The following is a 12,780-nucleotide window of genomic DNA, read 5'->3' on the forward strand; positions in this document are numbered from 1 at the left end:
GTCTTCAGTAATGTTCAGGTCTTCAGTGTTCAGGTATTCAGTGTTTAAGTCTTCAGTGTTCAGGTCTTTAGTAGTGTTCAGGTCTTCAGTGTTAAAGTCTTCAGTGTTCAGGTCTGTAGTAGTGTTCAGGTCTTCAGTGTTCAGGTCTTCAGTAGTGTTTAGGTCTTCAGTAGCGTTCAGGTCTTCAGTGTTCAGGTCTTCAGAAGTGGTCAGGTCTTCAGTGTTCAGGTCTTCAGTAGTGTTAAGGTCTTTAGTGTCCAGGTCTTCAGTAGTGTTCAGGTCTTTAGTGTTCAGGTCTTCAGTAGTGTTCAGGTCTTTAGTGTTCAGGTCTTCAGTGGTGTTCAGGTCTTTAGTGTCCAGGTCTTCAATAGTGTTCAGGTCTTTAGTGTTCAGGTCTTCAGTAGTGTTCAGGTCTTTAGTGTTCAGGTCTTCAGTAGTGTTCAGGTCTTCAGTGTTCAGGTCTTCAGTAGTGTTCAGGTCTTCAGTGTTCAGGTCTTTAGTAGTGTACAGGTCTTCAGTAGTGTTAAGGTCTTTAGTAGTGTTCAGGTCCTCAGTGTCCAGGTCTTCAGCAGTGTTCAGGTCTTCAGTAGTGTTAAGGTCTTTAGTGTCCAGGTCTTCAGTAGTGTTAAGGTCTTTAGTAGTGTTCAGGTCCTCAGTGTCCAGGTCTTCAGCAGTGTTCAGGTCTTCAGTAGTGTTAAGGTCTTTAGTGTCCAGGTCTTCAGTAGTGTTCAGGTCTTAAGTGTTCAGGTCTTCAGTAGTGTTCAGGTCTTTAGTGTTCAGGTCTTCAGTAGTATTCAGGTCTTTATTGTTCAGGTCTTCAGTAGTGTTCAGGTCTTTAGTGTTCAGGTGTTCAGTAGTGTTCAGGTCTTTAGTGTTCAGGTCTTCAGTAGTGTTCAGGTCTTTAGTGTCCAGGTCTTCAGTAGTGTTCAGGTCTTTAGTGTTCAGGTGTTCAGTAGTGTTCAGGTCTTTAGTGTCCAGGTCTTCAGTAGTGTTCAGATCTTTAGTGTTCAGGTCTTCAGTAGTGTTCAGGTCTTCAGTGTTCAGGTCTTCGGTAGTGTTCAGGGCTTCAGTAGTGTTCAGGTCTTCAGTGTTAAAGTGTTTAGTGTTCAGGTCTTTAGTAGTGTTCAGGTCTTCAATGTTCAGGTCTTCAGTAGTGTTCAGGTCTTCAGTGTTCAGGTCTTCAGTAGTGTTCAGGTCTTCAGTATTGTTTAGGTCTTCGGTGTTGAGGTCTTCAGTAATGTTCAGGTCTTCAGTGTTCAGGTATTCAGTGTTTAAGTCTTCAGTGTTCAGGTCTTTAGTAGTGTTCAGGTCTTCAGTGTTAAAGTCTTCAGTGTTCAGGTCTGTAGTAGTGTTCAGGTCTTCAGTGTTCAGGTCTTCAGTAGTGTTCAGGTCTTCAGTAGCGTTCAGGTCTTCAGTGTTCAGGTCTTCAGAAGTGTTCAGGTCTTCAGTGTTCAGGTCTTCAGTAGTGTTCAGGTCTTTAGTGTTCAGGTGTTCAGTAGTGTTCAGGTCTTTAGTGTTCAGGTCTTCAGTAGTGTTCAGGTCTTTAGTGTCCAGGTCTTCAGTAGTGTTCAGGTCTTCAGTGTTCAGGTCTTCAGTAGTGTTAAGGTCTTTAGTGTCCAGGTCTTCAGTAGTGTTCAGGTCTTTAGTGTTCAGGTCTTCAGTAGTGTTCAGGTCTTTAGTGTCCAGGTCTTCAGTAGTGTTCAGGTCTTTAGTGTTCAGGTCTTCAGTAGTGTTCAGGTCTTTAGTGTTCAGGTCTTCAGTAGTGTTCAGGTCCTTACCCCAACTTTGTCATGTAGTTTGATGAGGAACTGTTTCCTCTTGAAGCTCAGTTTGCGGATCTTGGCCCAGCTAAACGTGTTGATTTTAGTGTTTCCCTGCAAAACACAAAGAAAACATGGAACTCCGTGTAGAACATCTGTTTGAACATCTGTAAAAGGCTTCTGTTGATTCTCAGGCTAATAACTGTAAAACTCTAGTATGTGTGCAGCTAGCATTAAATAGCATATTAGCATTCATCCCAAAGCATGATTCTAAGTAGCAGAGAAATATGAGGATCATCAGTGTAATGGGACCTGATTGGACAGAAGTCTGACTGTATGGGAGTCACTGAAATCCATACAGCAGACAGTCTCCCCTTACAGTTCAAATATCAACAACATGTAACGATTCAGCACAAGCATTAGTTCATGTCCTTAGTTTTGGGCTGATCTGTGCTTCCTTCAGTTTGCTCTTCTTCTACCACACACATATGATCCATATATGATCATCATCTAAAACTCACACCAGAAACTCACTGATGGATGGTTTTTCATTTGTTTCCATGTGTTCAGAGTTTTGGTTTCCTGATGGAAGATGTTCATGTTTTAACAGTAGATAACGTCCACACCTGAAACACCAGGACTCCAGAGTGGGTTACTGCCAGGTTGATCCTCATGCCCTCACCGTCGTGGGCCGGGTGTGGACGGATACCGTACATGTCCAGTTTCCTGGCGACTTCCAGCAGGTGGATGTCTGAGTCTGCAGGAGACACGCCCCTAAAGACAGACAGATACAGACAGATAAAGACAGACACATACAGACAGACAGACAGATACAGACAGATACAGACAGATACAGACAGACGGATACAGACAGACAGACAGATACAGACAGATACAGACAGACACAGACAGACAGACAGATACAGACAGATACAGACAGACGGATACAGACAGACAGACAGATACAGACAGATACAGACAGATAGACAGATACAGACAGACAGATACAGACCAATACAGACAGATACAGACAGATACCAACAGATACAGACAGATACAGATGGATACAGACAGACAGATACAGACAGACACAGACAGACAAAGACAGACAGACAGATACACAAAGATACAGACAGACAGATACGCAACGATACAGACAGACAGATACAGACACAGACAGATACAGACAGACAGACACAGACAAATAGACAGACAGACACAGACAGATAGACAGATACAGACAGATACAGACAGATACAGACAGATACATACAGACAGACAGACAGATACCAACAGATACAGACAGACAAAGACAGACACAGACAGATACAGACAGACACAGACAGATACAGACATACACAGACAGACAGATAAAGACCGACAGACCGATGCAGACAGACAGATACAGACAGAAAGACAGACAGATACAGACAGACACAGACGGATACCAACAGATACAGACAGACAGACAGATACAAACAGATGCAGACAGCCAGATACAGACAGACAGACAGACAGATATAGACAGACAGATACCAACAGATACAGACAGACAGATACCAACAGATACAGACAGACACAGACAGACAGACAGACAGACAGATACAGAGACAGATGCAGACAGACACAGACAGACAGATACCAACAGATACAGACAGACGGATACAGACAGATACAGACAGACACACAGACACAGACAGATACAGACAGACAGACAGACAGACAGATACAGACAGACACAGACAGACAGACAGACAGATACATGTAGACAGACAGATATAGACAGACAGATACCAACAGATACAGACAGACAGACAGATACCAACAGACACAGACATATACAGACAGATACAGACAGACAGATACAGACATACACAGACAGACAGATACAGACCGACAGACAGATGCAGACAGATGGATACAGACAGGCCGATACAGACAGACAGACAGATGCAGACAGATACAGACAGCCAGATACAGACAGACAGATACAGACAGACAGATATAAACAGACAGACAGATACCAACAGATACAGACAGATACCAACAGATACAGACAGACAGATACAGACAGACACAGACAGATACAGACAGATACAGACAGACAGACAGATACAGACAGATACAGACAGACAGACAGATACCAACAGATACAGACAGACACAGACAGATACAGACAGATACAGACAGATACAGACAGATACAGACAGACAGATACCAACAGATACAGACAGACACAGACAGATACAGACAGATACAGACAGATACAGACAGATACAGACAGACAGATACCAACAGATACAGACAGACACAGACAGATACAGACAGATACAGACAGATACAGACAGACAGATACCAACAGATACAGACAGATACAGACAGATATAGACAGACAGATACCAACAGATACAGACAGACAGACAGGCAGATACCAACAGACACAGACATATACAGACAGACAGACACAGACATACACAGACATACACAGACAGACAGATACAGACCGACAGACAGATGCAGACAGATGGATACAGACAGAAAGACAGACAGATACAGACAGACACAGACGAATACCAACAGATACAGACAGACAGACAGACAGATACAAACAGATGCAGACAGCCAGATACAGACAGACAGACAGACAGATATAGACAGACAGATACCAACAGATACAGACAGACAGATACCAACAGATACAGACAGACACAGACAGATACAGACAGACAGACAGATACAGAGACAGATACAGACAGACAGACAGATACAGACAGACACAGACAGACAGATACCAACAGATACAGACAGACGGATACAGACAGATACAAACAGACACACAGACAGATACAGACAGACAGACAGACAGATACAGACAGACACAGACAGACAGACAGGCAGATACATGTAGACAGACAGATATAGACAGACAGATACCAACAGATACAGACAGACAGACAGATACCAACAGACACAGACATATACAGACAGACACAGACAGATACAGACAGACAGATACAGACAGACAGATACAGACATACACAGACAGACAGATACAGACCGACAGACAGATGCAGACAGATGGATACAGACAGACCGATACAGACAGACAGACAGATGCAGACAGATACAGACAGCCAGATACAGACAGACAGATACAGACAGACAGATATAGACAGACAGACAGATACCAACAGATACAGACAGATACCAACAGATACAGACAGACAGACAGATACAGACAGATACAGACAGACACAGACAGATACAGACAGATACAGACAGACAGATACCAACAGATACAGACAGATACAGACAGACACAGACAGACAGACAGACAGACAGATACATGTAGACAGACAGATATAGACAGACAGATACCAACAGATACAGACAGACAGACAGATACCAACAGACACAGACATATACAGACAGACAGACACAGACAGATACAGACAGACAGATACAGACATACACAGACAGACAGATACAGACCGACAGACAGATGCAGACAGATGGATACAGACAGACCGATACAGACAGACAGACAGATGCAGACAGATACAGACAGACAGATACAGACAGACAGACAGACAGATATAGACAGACAGACAGATACAGACAGACAGACAGATACAGACAGACACAGACAGATACAGACAGACAGACAGATACCAACAGATACAGACAGACAGATACAGACAGACACAGACAGATACAGACAGACAGACAGATACCAACAGATACAGACAGATACAGACAGATACAGACAGACACAGACAGAAACAGACAGACAGATCCAGACAGACAGACAGATATAGACAGACAGATACCAACAGATACAGACAGACAGACAGATACAGACAGATACAGACAGATACAGACAGACACAGACAGACAGACAGATACAGACAGACACAGACAGACACAGACAGATACAGACAGAAACAGGCAGACAGACAGATACAGACAGATACAGACAGACACAGACAGACAGATACCAACAGATACAGACAGACGGATACAGACAGACGGATACAGACAGACGGACAGATACAGACAGACAGAACGACAGATACAGACAGACAGACACAGACAGATACAGACAGACAGAGACAGATACAGGCAGACAGATACAGACATACACAGACAGATACAGACAGATACAGACAGATACAGACACAGATACAGACAGACAGACAGATACAGACAGACAGATACAGACAGACAGATACAGACAGACACAGACAGATACAGACACAGATACAGACAGACAGACAGATACAGACAGCCAGATACAGACAGACAGATACAGACAGACAGACAGATATAGACAGACAGACAGATACCAACAGATACAGACAGACAGACAGATACAGACAGACACAGACAGATACAGACAGATACAGACAGACAGACAGATACAGACAGACAGACAGATACCAACAGATACAGACAGACAGATACAGACAGATACAGACAGACACAGACAGATACAGACAGACAGACAGATACAGACAGATACAGACAGATACAGACAGACAGACAGATACCAACAGATACAGACAGATACAGACAGATACAGACACAGACAGAAACAGACAGACAGATCCAGACAGACAGACAGACAGATATAGACAGACAGACAGACAGACAGACAGATACCAACAGATACAGACAGACAGACAGATACAGACAGATACAGACAGATACAGACAGACACAGACAGATACAGACAGATACAGACAGACAGACAGATACAGACAGAAACAGGCAGACAGACAGATACAGACAGACACAGACAGACAGACAGATCCAGACATACAGACAGATATAGACAGACAGACAGATACCAACAGATACAGACAGACAGACAGACACAGACAGATACAGACAGACAGATACAGACATACACAGACAGATACAGACAGACACAGACAGATACAGACAGACAGATACAGACAGATACAGGCAGACACAGACATATACAGACAGACAGATACAGACATACACAGACAGATACAGACAGACACAGACAGAAACAGACAGACACAGACAGATACAGACAGACAGACAGATACAGACATACACAGACAGATACAGACAGACACAGACAGAAACAGACAGACACAGACAGATCCAGACATACAGACAGATATAGACAGACAGACAGATACCAACAGATACAGACAGATACAGACAGACACAGACAGATACAGACAGACACAGACAGACAGACAGATACAGACACAGACAGACAGATACCAACAGATACAGACAGACGGATACAGACAGACAGACGGATACAGACAGACAGACAGACAGACAGATACAGACAGACAGACAGACAGATACAGACATACACAGACAGATGCAGACAGATACAGGCAGACACAGACAGATACAGACAGATACAGACAGATACAGACACAGATACAGACAGACAGACAGATAAAGACAGATACAAACAGATGCAGAGACTGATTAGGTCTACGCCAAACAAGAGCATGTGGATGCAGTGCGTGTGTTTGTGTGTGTGTGTGTGTGTGTGTGTGTGTGTCTGTGTTTGTGTCTGTTTGTGTGTTTGTGTGTGTGTGTGTGTGTGTCTGTGTGTGTCAGTGTTTGTGTGTGTGTGTTTGTGCGTGTGTGTGTGTGTGTGTGTGTGTGTGTATGTGTGTGTGCGTGTGTGTGTGTGTATGTGTGTGTGTACCTGTGCCTCTTGTGCAGTTTGATGATCTTGTGGTCCAGATACTCCTGGTTGGGGACGTACTGCTTCATCTCTAAATGTTGACAGTCCAGTTCCTCGTCATAGTCCCCTAACTCTGCTGTAACACACACACACACACACACACACACACACAAAACTCAACACACAGGTTTATGATCAACTGTGGTCACATGTGTGTTTGTTAGTGTTTATTGAGGTTATTAGTTTATCTGAATACAGCCATATCTTCTACAAACCCCAAAGAAATATAACAGAAAATATAATAAATATAAATAGATTGAGTAATCTGATTGCTTTCATATTATTTTATGTATAATTGGATAGGTTTTAATGGGTTCATATGCAGTTTGGGGTTTATGTATTATACCCTGCAGTTTAGTTCTTTATTTATTTGTTTATTTCCTGTCTGAATAGTTGTGCTGTGGTGATCCAACCCATACAACAGCGCTCTGACTAGTTATTGATTATTATCTATTTTAACGTGATAGATGAAGAAAGACATTAATTGGGTTAAGAATGTGACACTGAAGGTTTGGGAAGGGTGGGCCTAGATCAGCTTTGGCTTCATTCTGTTCCTTCTCCAATTGTCTTTAGCTGATACATTTGTACATTTATGTTAAATTTATTGTGTTTCATTACTTTTTCTGTGATTAACAGGGGTGTAAGAAAATATCGGCTCAGCAATATATCGCGATATTTCATTTCACAATACTGTATTGATATAAAAAATACTGTATTTTTAGGTATTTTTCGGTATTATTTTTAGGTATTTATTCAAATGCAGATGTTGTGGAGGTTAATTTTTGGGGATTTTTGTTCTTTTTTGTTTATATTTTATTTATTGTTTTTTAACACTCTTTTATTAAAAAATGTTAGTTCCTTTGCACAAAACTAATGTTCTGATGTTAGTTCTGAACTAATAGAATATGAACATTTGAACAGGATCTTAAACTGTAATGTCTGTAAAACATAATTTCAGTTTGAACACAGGAACACTTTGTGGTATAACATTAGATCCTGTTCTCATCAAATAAAAATGTGTTTAGTATTTGTGCATATTTCTGTTGTAATTCCGTTCTTCAAGGGAATAGTCATTTTAAAAAAAGAAACAAAAAATTGCTTTTTTAACAGTATCATGATATATTGTGATATATCATATCGTGATCCTAGTATTGTGATTTGTATTGTATCGCCAGATTCTTGCTGATCCACAGCCCTAGTGATTAATGACTGCTGATGGGCGCATATGTCATTGACTTCTTGCTTGATTTCTTGATACAAATAAACTAAAGTAATTCTCCTCTAAAATTAAATAGAAATGATTTTTAGCCTTGATTCTTCGTTGAGTCCCCCTGGTCATCAGCTGGTCTTCATAAGGTTCTACACCCACCCTTTGACCTCCATAGTCTGAACTGAGAGCATGTTTTCAGTTGTAAATCTGCTGTATTTGGTTGGTGTTGTCCCCCTGGTTTGGACGGAGCAGATGATTCAGAGGCGTCCTGCAGCCGTTCACATGTTTCAGCTCTAACAACGTCTTTCACCCTTTCACTGATGCAGTTTCTTCTCATTTCTTAAACATCCACCAGTTTGACAGACGCATAAAGACTGGACTGTGTTTAATGGAAAAGATCATGTGGTCTGATGAGTCCACATGGACCCTGGTCCAGAGAGGCAGATGAAGGGATTACCCATCATGCCTGGTGCTTCCAGTCCAAGCCTGTGGGGGCAGTGCTGTGATCTGGGGTCGGTTCAGGTGGTTCAGGTCTGCCCATTCCTGCTATAATCAAAGCTAAAGCTCAGTAATGCATTTGTTCTGATGTATTCACAACTGACTGGATGAATTCACTGTGTCCTGGACATGATCTAAGGCAGGGGTGTCAAACTCATTTTCGTTCAGGGGCCACATTCAGCCGAGTTTGATCTGAAGCGGGCCAAACCATTAAAATAACAGCATAATAACCTATAAATAAGGACAACTCCAAGTTTTTCTCTTTGTTTTAGTGCAATAAAAAACACTAAATTATGAAAATATTTACATTTAGAAACTGTCCTTTCGCTAAATATATGTGAATAGCCAAAAAAACTAAAATTTATGAAGAAAAATATGTGCAATTTTAACAATATTTTTGCCTTATCATTTGTACGTGTGAATTACACACAGTGTTACACAAATATCTGGTAATAGGCATAATGTTAACATTTTGAAGTTTGGACCTAAAATAAAAATTATTTCGACAATATCATGTATCAGATTATTATTAACAACTTACAGATCTGATCTAAAAATGCACAAAACATTTACTAGAATATTGTTAAAATTGTACTTCATTTTCAGGTTTACATTTAATTGTTTATTTTATTCTTTTACTTGAGATCACATTGGGCTGAATGTGGCCCCTGAACTAAAACCAGTTCAAAACCCTGGACTGTTAATATCTTCAGTGTCATTTTTGCACCGCAGGCCGCTTTGGAACCTTTGGCCAGTTTTGGCCCACGGGCCACATGTTTGACACCTGTGATCTAAGGGGTGTTTTTGTGAAAAATACACTGATGTGAATAAAAACATGACACAGAAATGTCTGTATCTTAAAAACTACAAGATGTCACATAAAAGTCTTGGTACCAGTGGATTCACAGCTTCTTGATCATCAATAAAATGTAGTTTGATCCAGTGTCTTTAACATGTCAACTTGATGTTAATATGGTTGGGTTTTTTTAAATTTATTTTTATTTCCTATTTTTATCAGAGAAACATTCTGCAGGACTTTATATAACACATTAAATGTAGCTGTTAAATATGAGTTTATGTTTTCAGCAGCTACTATTATGATAGAATCTTATAGTTATAAAAAACACAACTTTCCTCCATAAATGTGAAAAAGTCTAAATATTTAGTTGTGTTGTTAGTGGCAAAATACCAGTGATTTCCCCTTACACTGCAATATGTGTGAGACCAGCAGGGCGGCGCTGTTGTCATTACAGGTCAGACCGCCATTCGACAGGTCCTGCTTTATCTGTAAGGCAAAAAGATATCTACACACAAACACCATGAGATCATAAACAGTTCCACGACTGCTGCTGCACACCAGTGAAGGAATGAGCTCCAAAAGACTCTGGTGTTTCAGGGTTAGGGTTAGAGTTAGAGGGGTAGGGTCAGGGTTAGAGGGGAAGAGTCAGGGTTAGAGGGGTAGAGTCAGGGTTAGAGGGGAAGAGTCAGGGTTAGAGGGGTAGAGTCAGGGTCAGGGTTAGAGGGGTAGAGTCAGGGTTAGAGGGGTAGAGTCAGGGTTAGAGGGGTAGAGTCAGGGTTAGAGGGGAAGAGTCAGGGTCAGGGTTAGAGGGGTAGAGTCAGGGTTAGAGGGGTAGAGTCAGGGTTAGAGGGGAAGAGTCAGGGTTAGAGGGGTAGAGTCAGGGTTAGGGTTAGGGTTAAAGGGGTAGGGTCAGGGGTATGGTTAGGGTTAGAGGGGTAGAGTCAGCGTTAAGGGTTAGGGTTAGGGAATCATAGAAATGCAGGGACACACAAATAAACATAAGTTCTTTTCTTTCCTCCCCTCATAGGATGTCTATATAAACAGTTTTAAAAGGAAGTTCAAGAGGACCATCCACCATTCACTGTTTCAGGATCTGTGGTATCAGGTAAGTCAAGTAAGTGGGTGGGTGGGTGGGTTTTTTTTTTCAGGTCAAAAGTGGGGGTGTTGTGTGTTGAGGTTCAGGGTTAGAATTCAGGATAGGTTAAGGTTCGGGTTAAGGTTAGAGGTGGGGATTGGAGTTAGGATCAGATAAAGGTTAGGGGTGGGGGTTAGGGATAAAGTTAATGGTTAGGGATGGGGATAAGGGTCAAGTTAAGGTTAGGGGTGGGGTTAGGGTTACAGATTAAGGAAGGGGTTAGGTTAGGGTAAGCGTCAGGGAGTATGAGTATGAGTACTTTTCCAGAAGACCAGTCATGAGTGTTACATAAGTACAGTGAGTATTTAGTGTGTCTCATTAAGACTGTTGGATGTTACTGTATTGAGTTTCTTAATCCAACACCTTTCCCTCCAAAGGTGCTGTTTAAAGGCCCACCTGGTGCCCTGTTCTAGACTAGTCATTTGGAGGCTCTGCACTCCGTGGGTCCTACGGTGTAGGTATATGGTCCTCGGTGTCTGAGGATTATGAATGTGATATAGATGTTGCTTTAATCTTTGCTTCCGTTGGTGTCCGATCTAGTCGATATACCATTTATGACAGTTTGTACGTTTAATGCCATATGCCAGGTTTGTGGATTCCAGTGAGAAATTCCCCCTCACTGGTGCCCCCAGGTGGTTGTAAGGGTTAAAAACAGACTTTGCCAAATTAAAATGTTCCCATAGTGGGTCCTTTTTAATATTATTATATATAATATTATATTTAATAAGCGATGTCTGCACTAACAGGTGTTTCAGATTTCTGTCTCTCCTATAGGCTGAAATAATACGGAGCATTCATGGCAGGTAGGGCTGTGTGGGGAAGGTTGAGGACTATGAGAATCATCCTCCTCTTCCTCAGATGTCAGCCCCCCCCCTCCCTTAAGTATCTCATGTATTGTTTTTCTTGTATTTGTATGGGATGTCTGTTGTCACTGTCTTTTTCTTTTTCAGATTGTGTTTGTGGGTAACATGATTGACCAAACCTGAAATTGGTTGCGGTGGCTGATTCTGATATTTATCTGGTCTTAAAGGCAGATTTGAACTGGAACAGCGTCACCATAAACTGGCTGAGGAGGCGGGGCTTAGACCCAATCAAAGGAAACGCACAGAACCATTCTGTTCTGATCACATCAACATTTATGAAATGACCCAAGAACAAATAATACAGACATATGTCCTACCCACAATGCCATTGGAGAACTTCTACATGAACTAGTGGCTGATCTGGGTCCAGTCACAGGAGGAGTCATCAGTACCTTCTATGACAATACAGTGCAGACAATCTGAATTGATCACCCGTGACACAAATCAATAGCACACTCATTTTTTAGCGTGAGCAAGCAAATTTGTGCCCGTTATTTGCGATGTTAGTAAATCAGGCTCATAGTGTGCGATGTTAACTGTACCTAGTGAGGCCTCTCTTTAGTTGTCCTGGGTCCGGGGGGAAAAACTTGACTATAAACCTGAAGAACAGATCATGGGTGTCTGACAGAAACAGAGAAGAAAGGATGCTCAGATGATCACACAGAATACTATTTCACAAGAAAGAAGTTGATTCAAATAACAACTGCATATAAATGAGTTCAAATCAGCTCAACATTAAACATGCAACCCGCACATGAATGAGTGGAAA

The 12,780-nt window shown here is 41.8% G+C and overlaps 1 protein-coding gene across 1 annotated transcript in view; it reads right to left on the reverse strand.

Annotated features, from left to right (window-relative positions):
* LOC115438720 (FERM domain-containing protein 7) overlaps window positions 1-12,780 on the reverse strand; it is a 43,510-nt gene that overhangs the window by 14,158 nt on the left and 16,572 nt on the right. Inside the window, exons 4-8 of the mRNA XM_030162504.1 lie at window positions 12,554-12,632; window positions 10,421-10,518; window positions 7,468-7,582; window positions 2,387-2,534; window positions 1,779-1,874 (exon numbers count right to left, since the gene is read on the reverse strand). Of these exons, the coding sequence (XP_030018364.1) occupies window positions 1,779-1,874; window positions 2,387-2,534; window positions 7,468-7,582; window positions 10,421-10,518; window positions 12,554-12,632 (536 nt within the window). The remainder of the gene's footprint in view (window positions 1-1,778; window positions 1,875-2,386; window positions 2,535-7,467; window positions 7,583-10,420; window positions 10,519-12,553; window positions 12,633-12,780) is intronic.

This window comes from Sphaeramia orbicularis, chromosome 18 (assembly GCF_902148855.1).
Source record: "Sphaeramia orbicularis chromosome 18, fSphaOr1.1, whole genome shotgun sequence".
NCBI classification, from domain to species: domain Eukaryota; kingdom Metazoa; phylum Chordata; class Actinopteri; order Kurtiformes; family Apogonidae; genus Sphaeramia; species Sphaeramia orbicularis.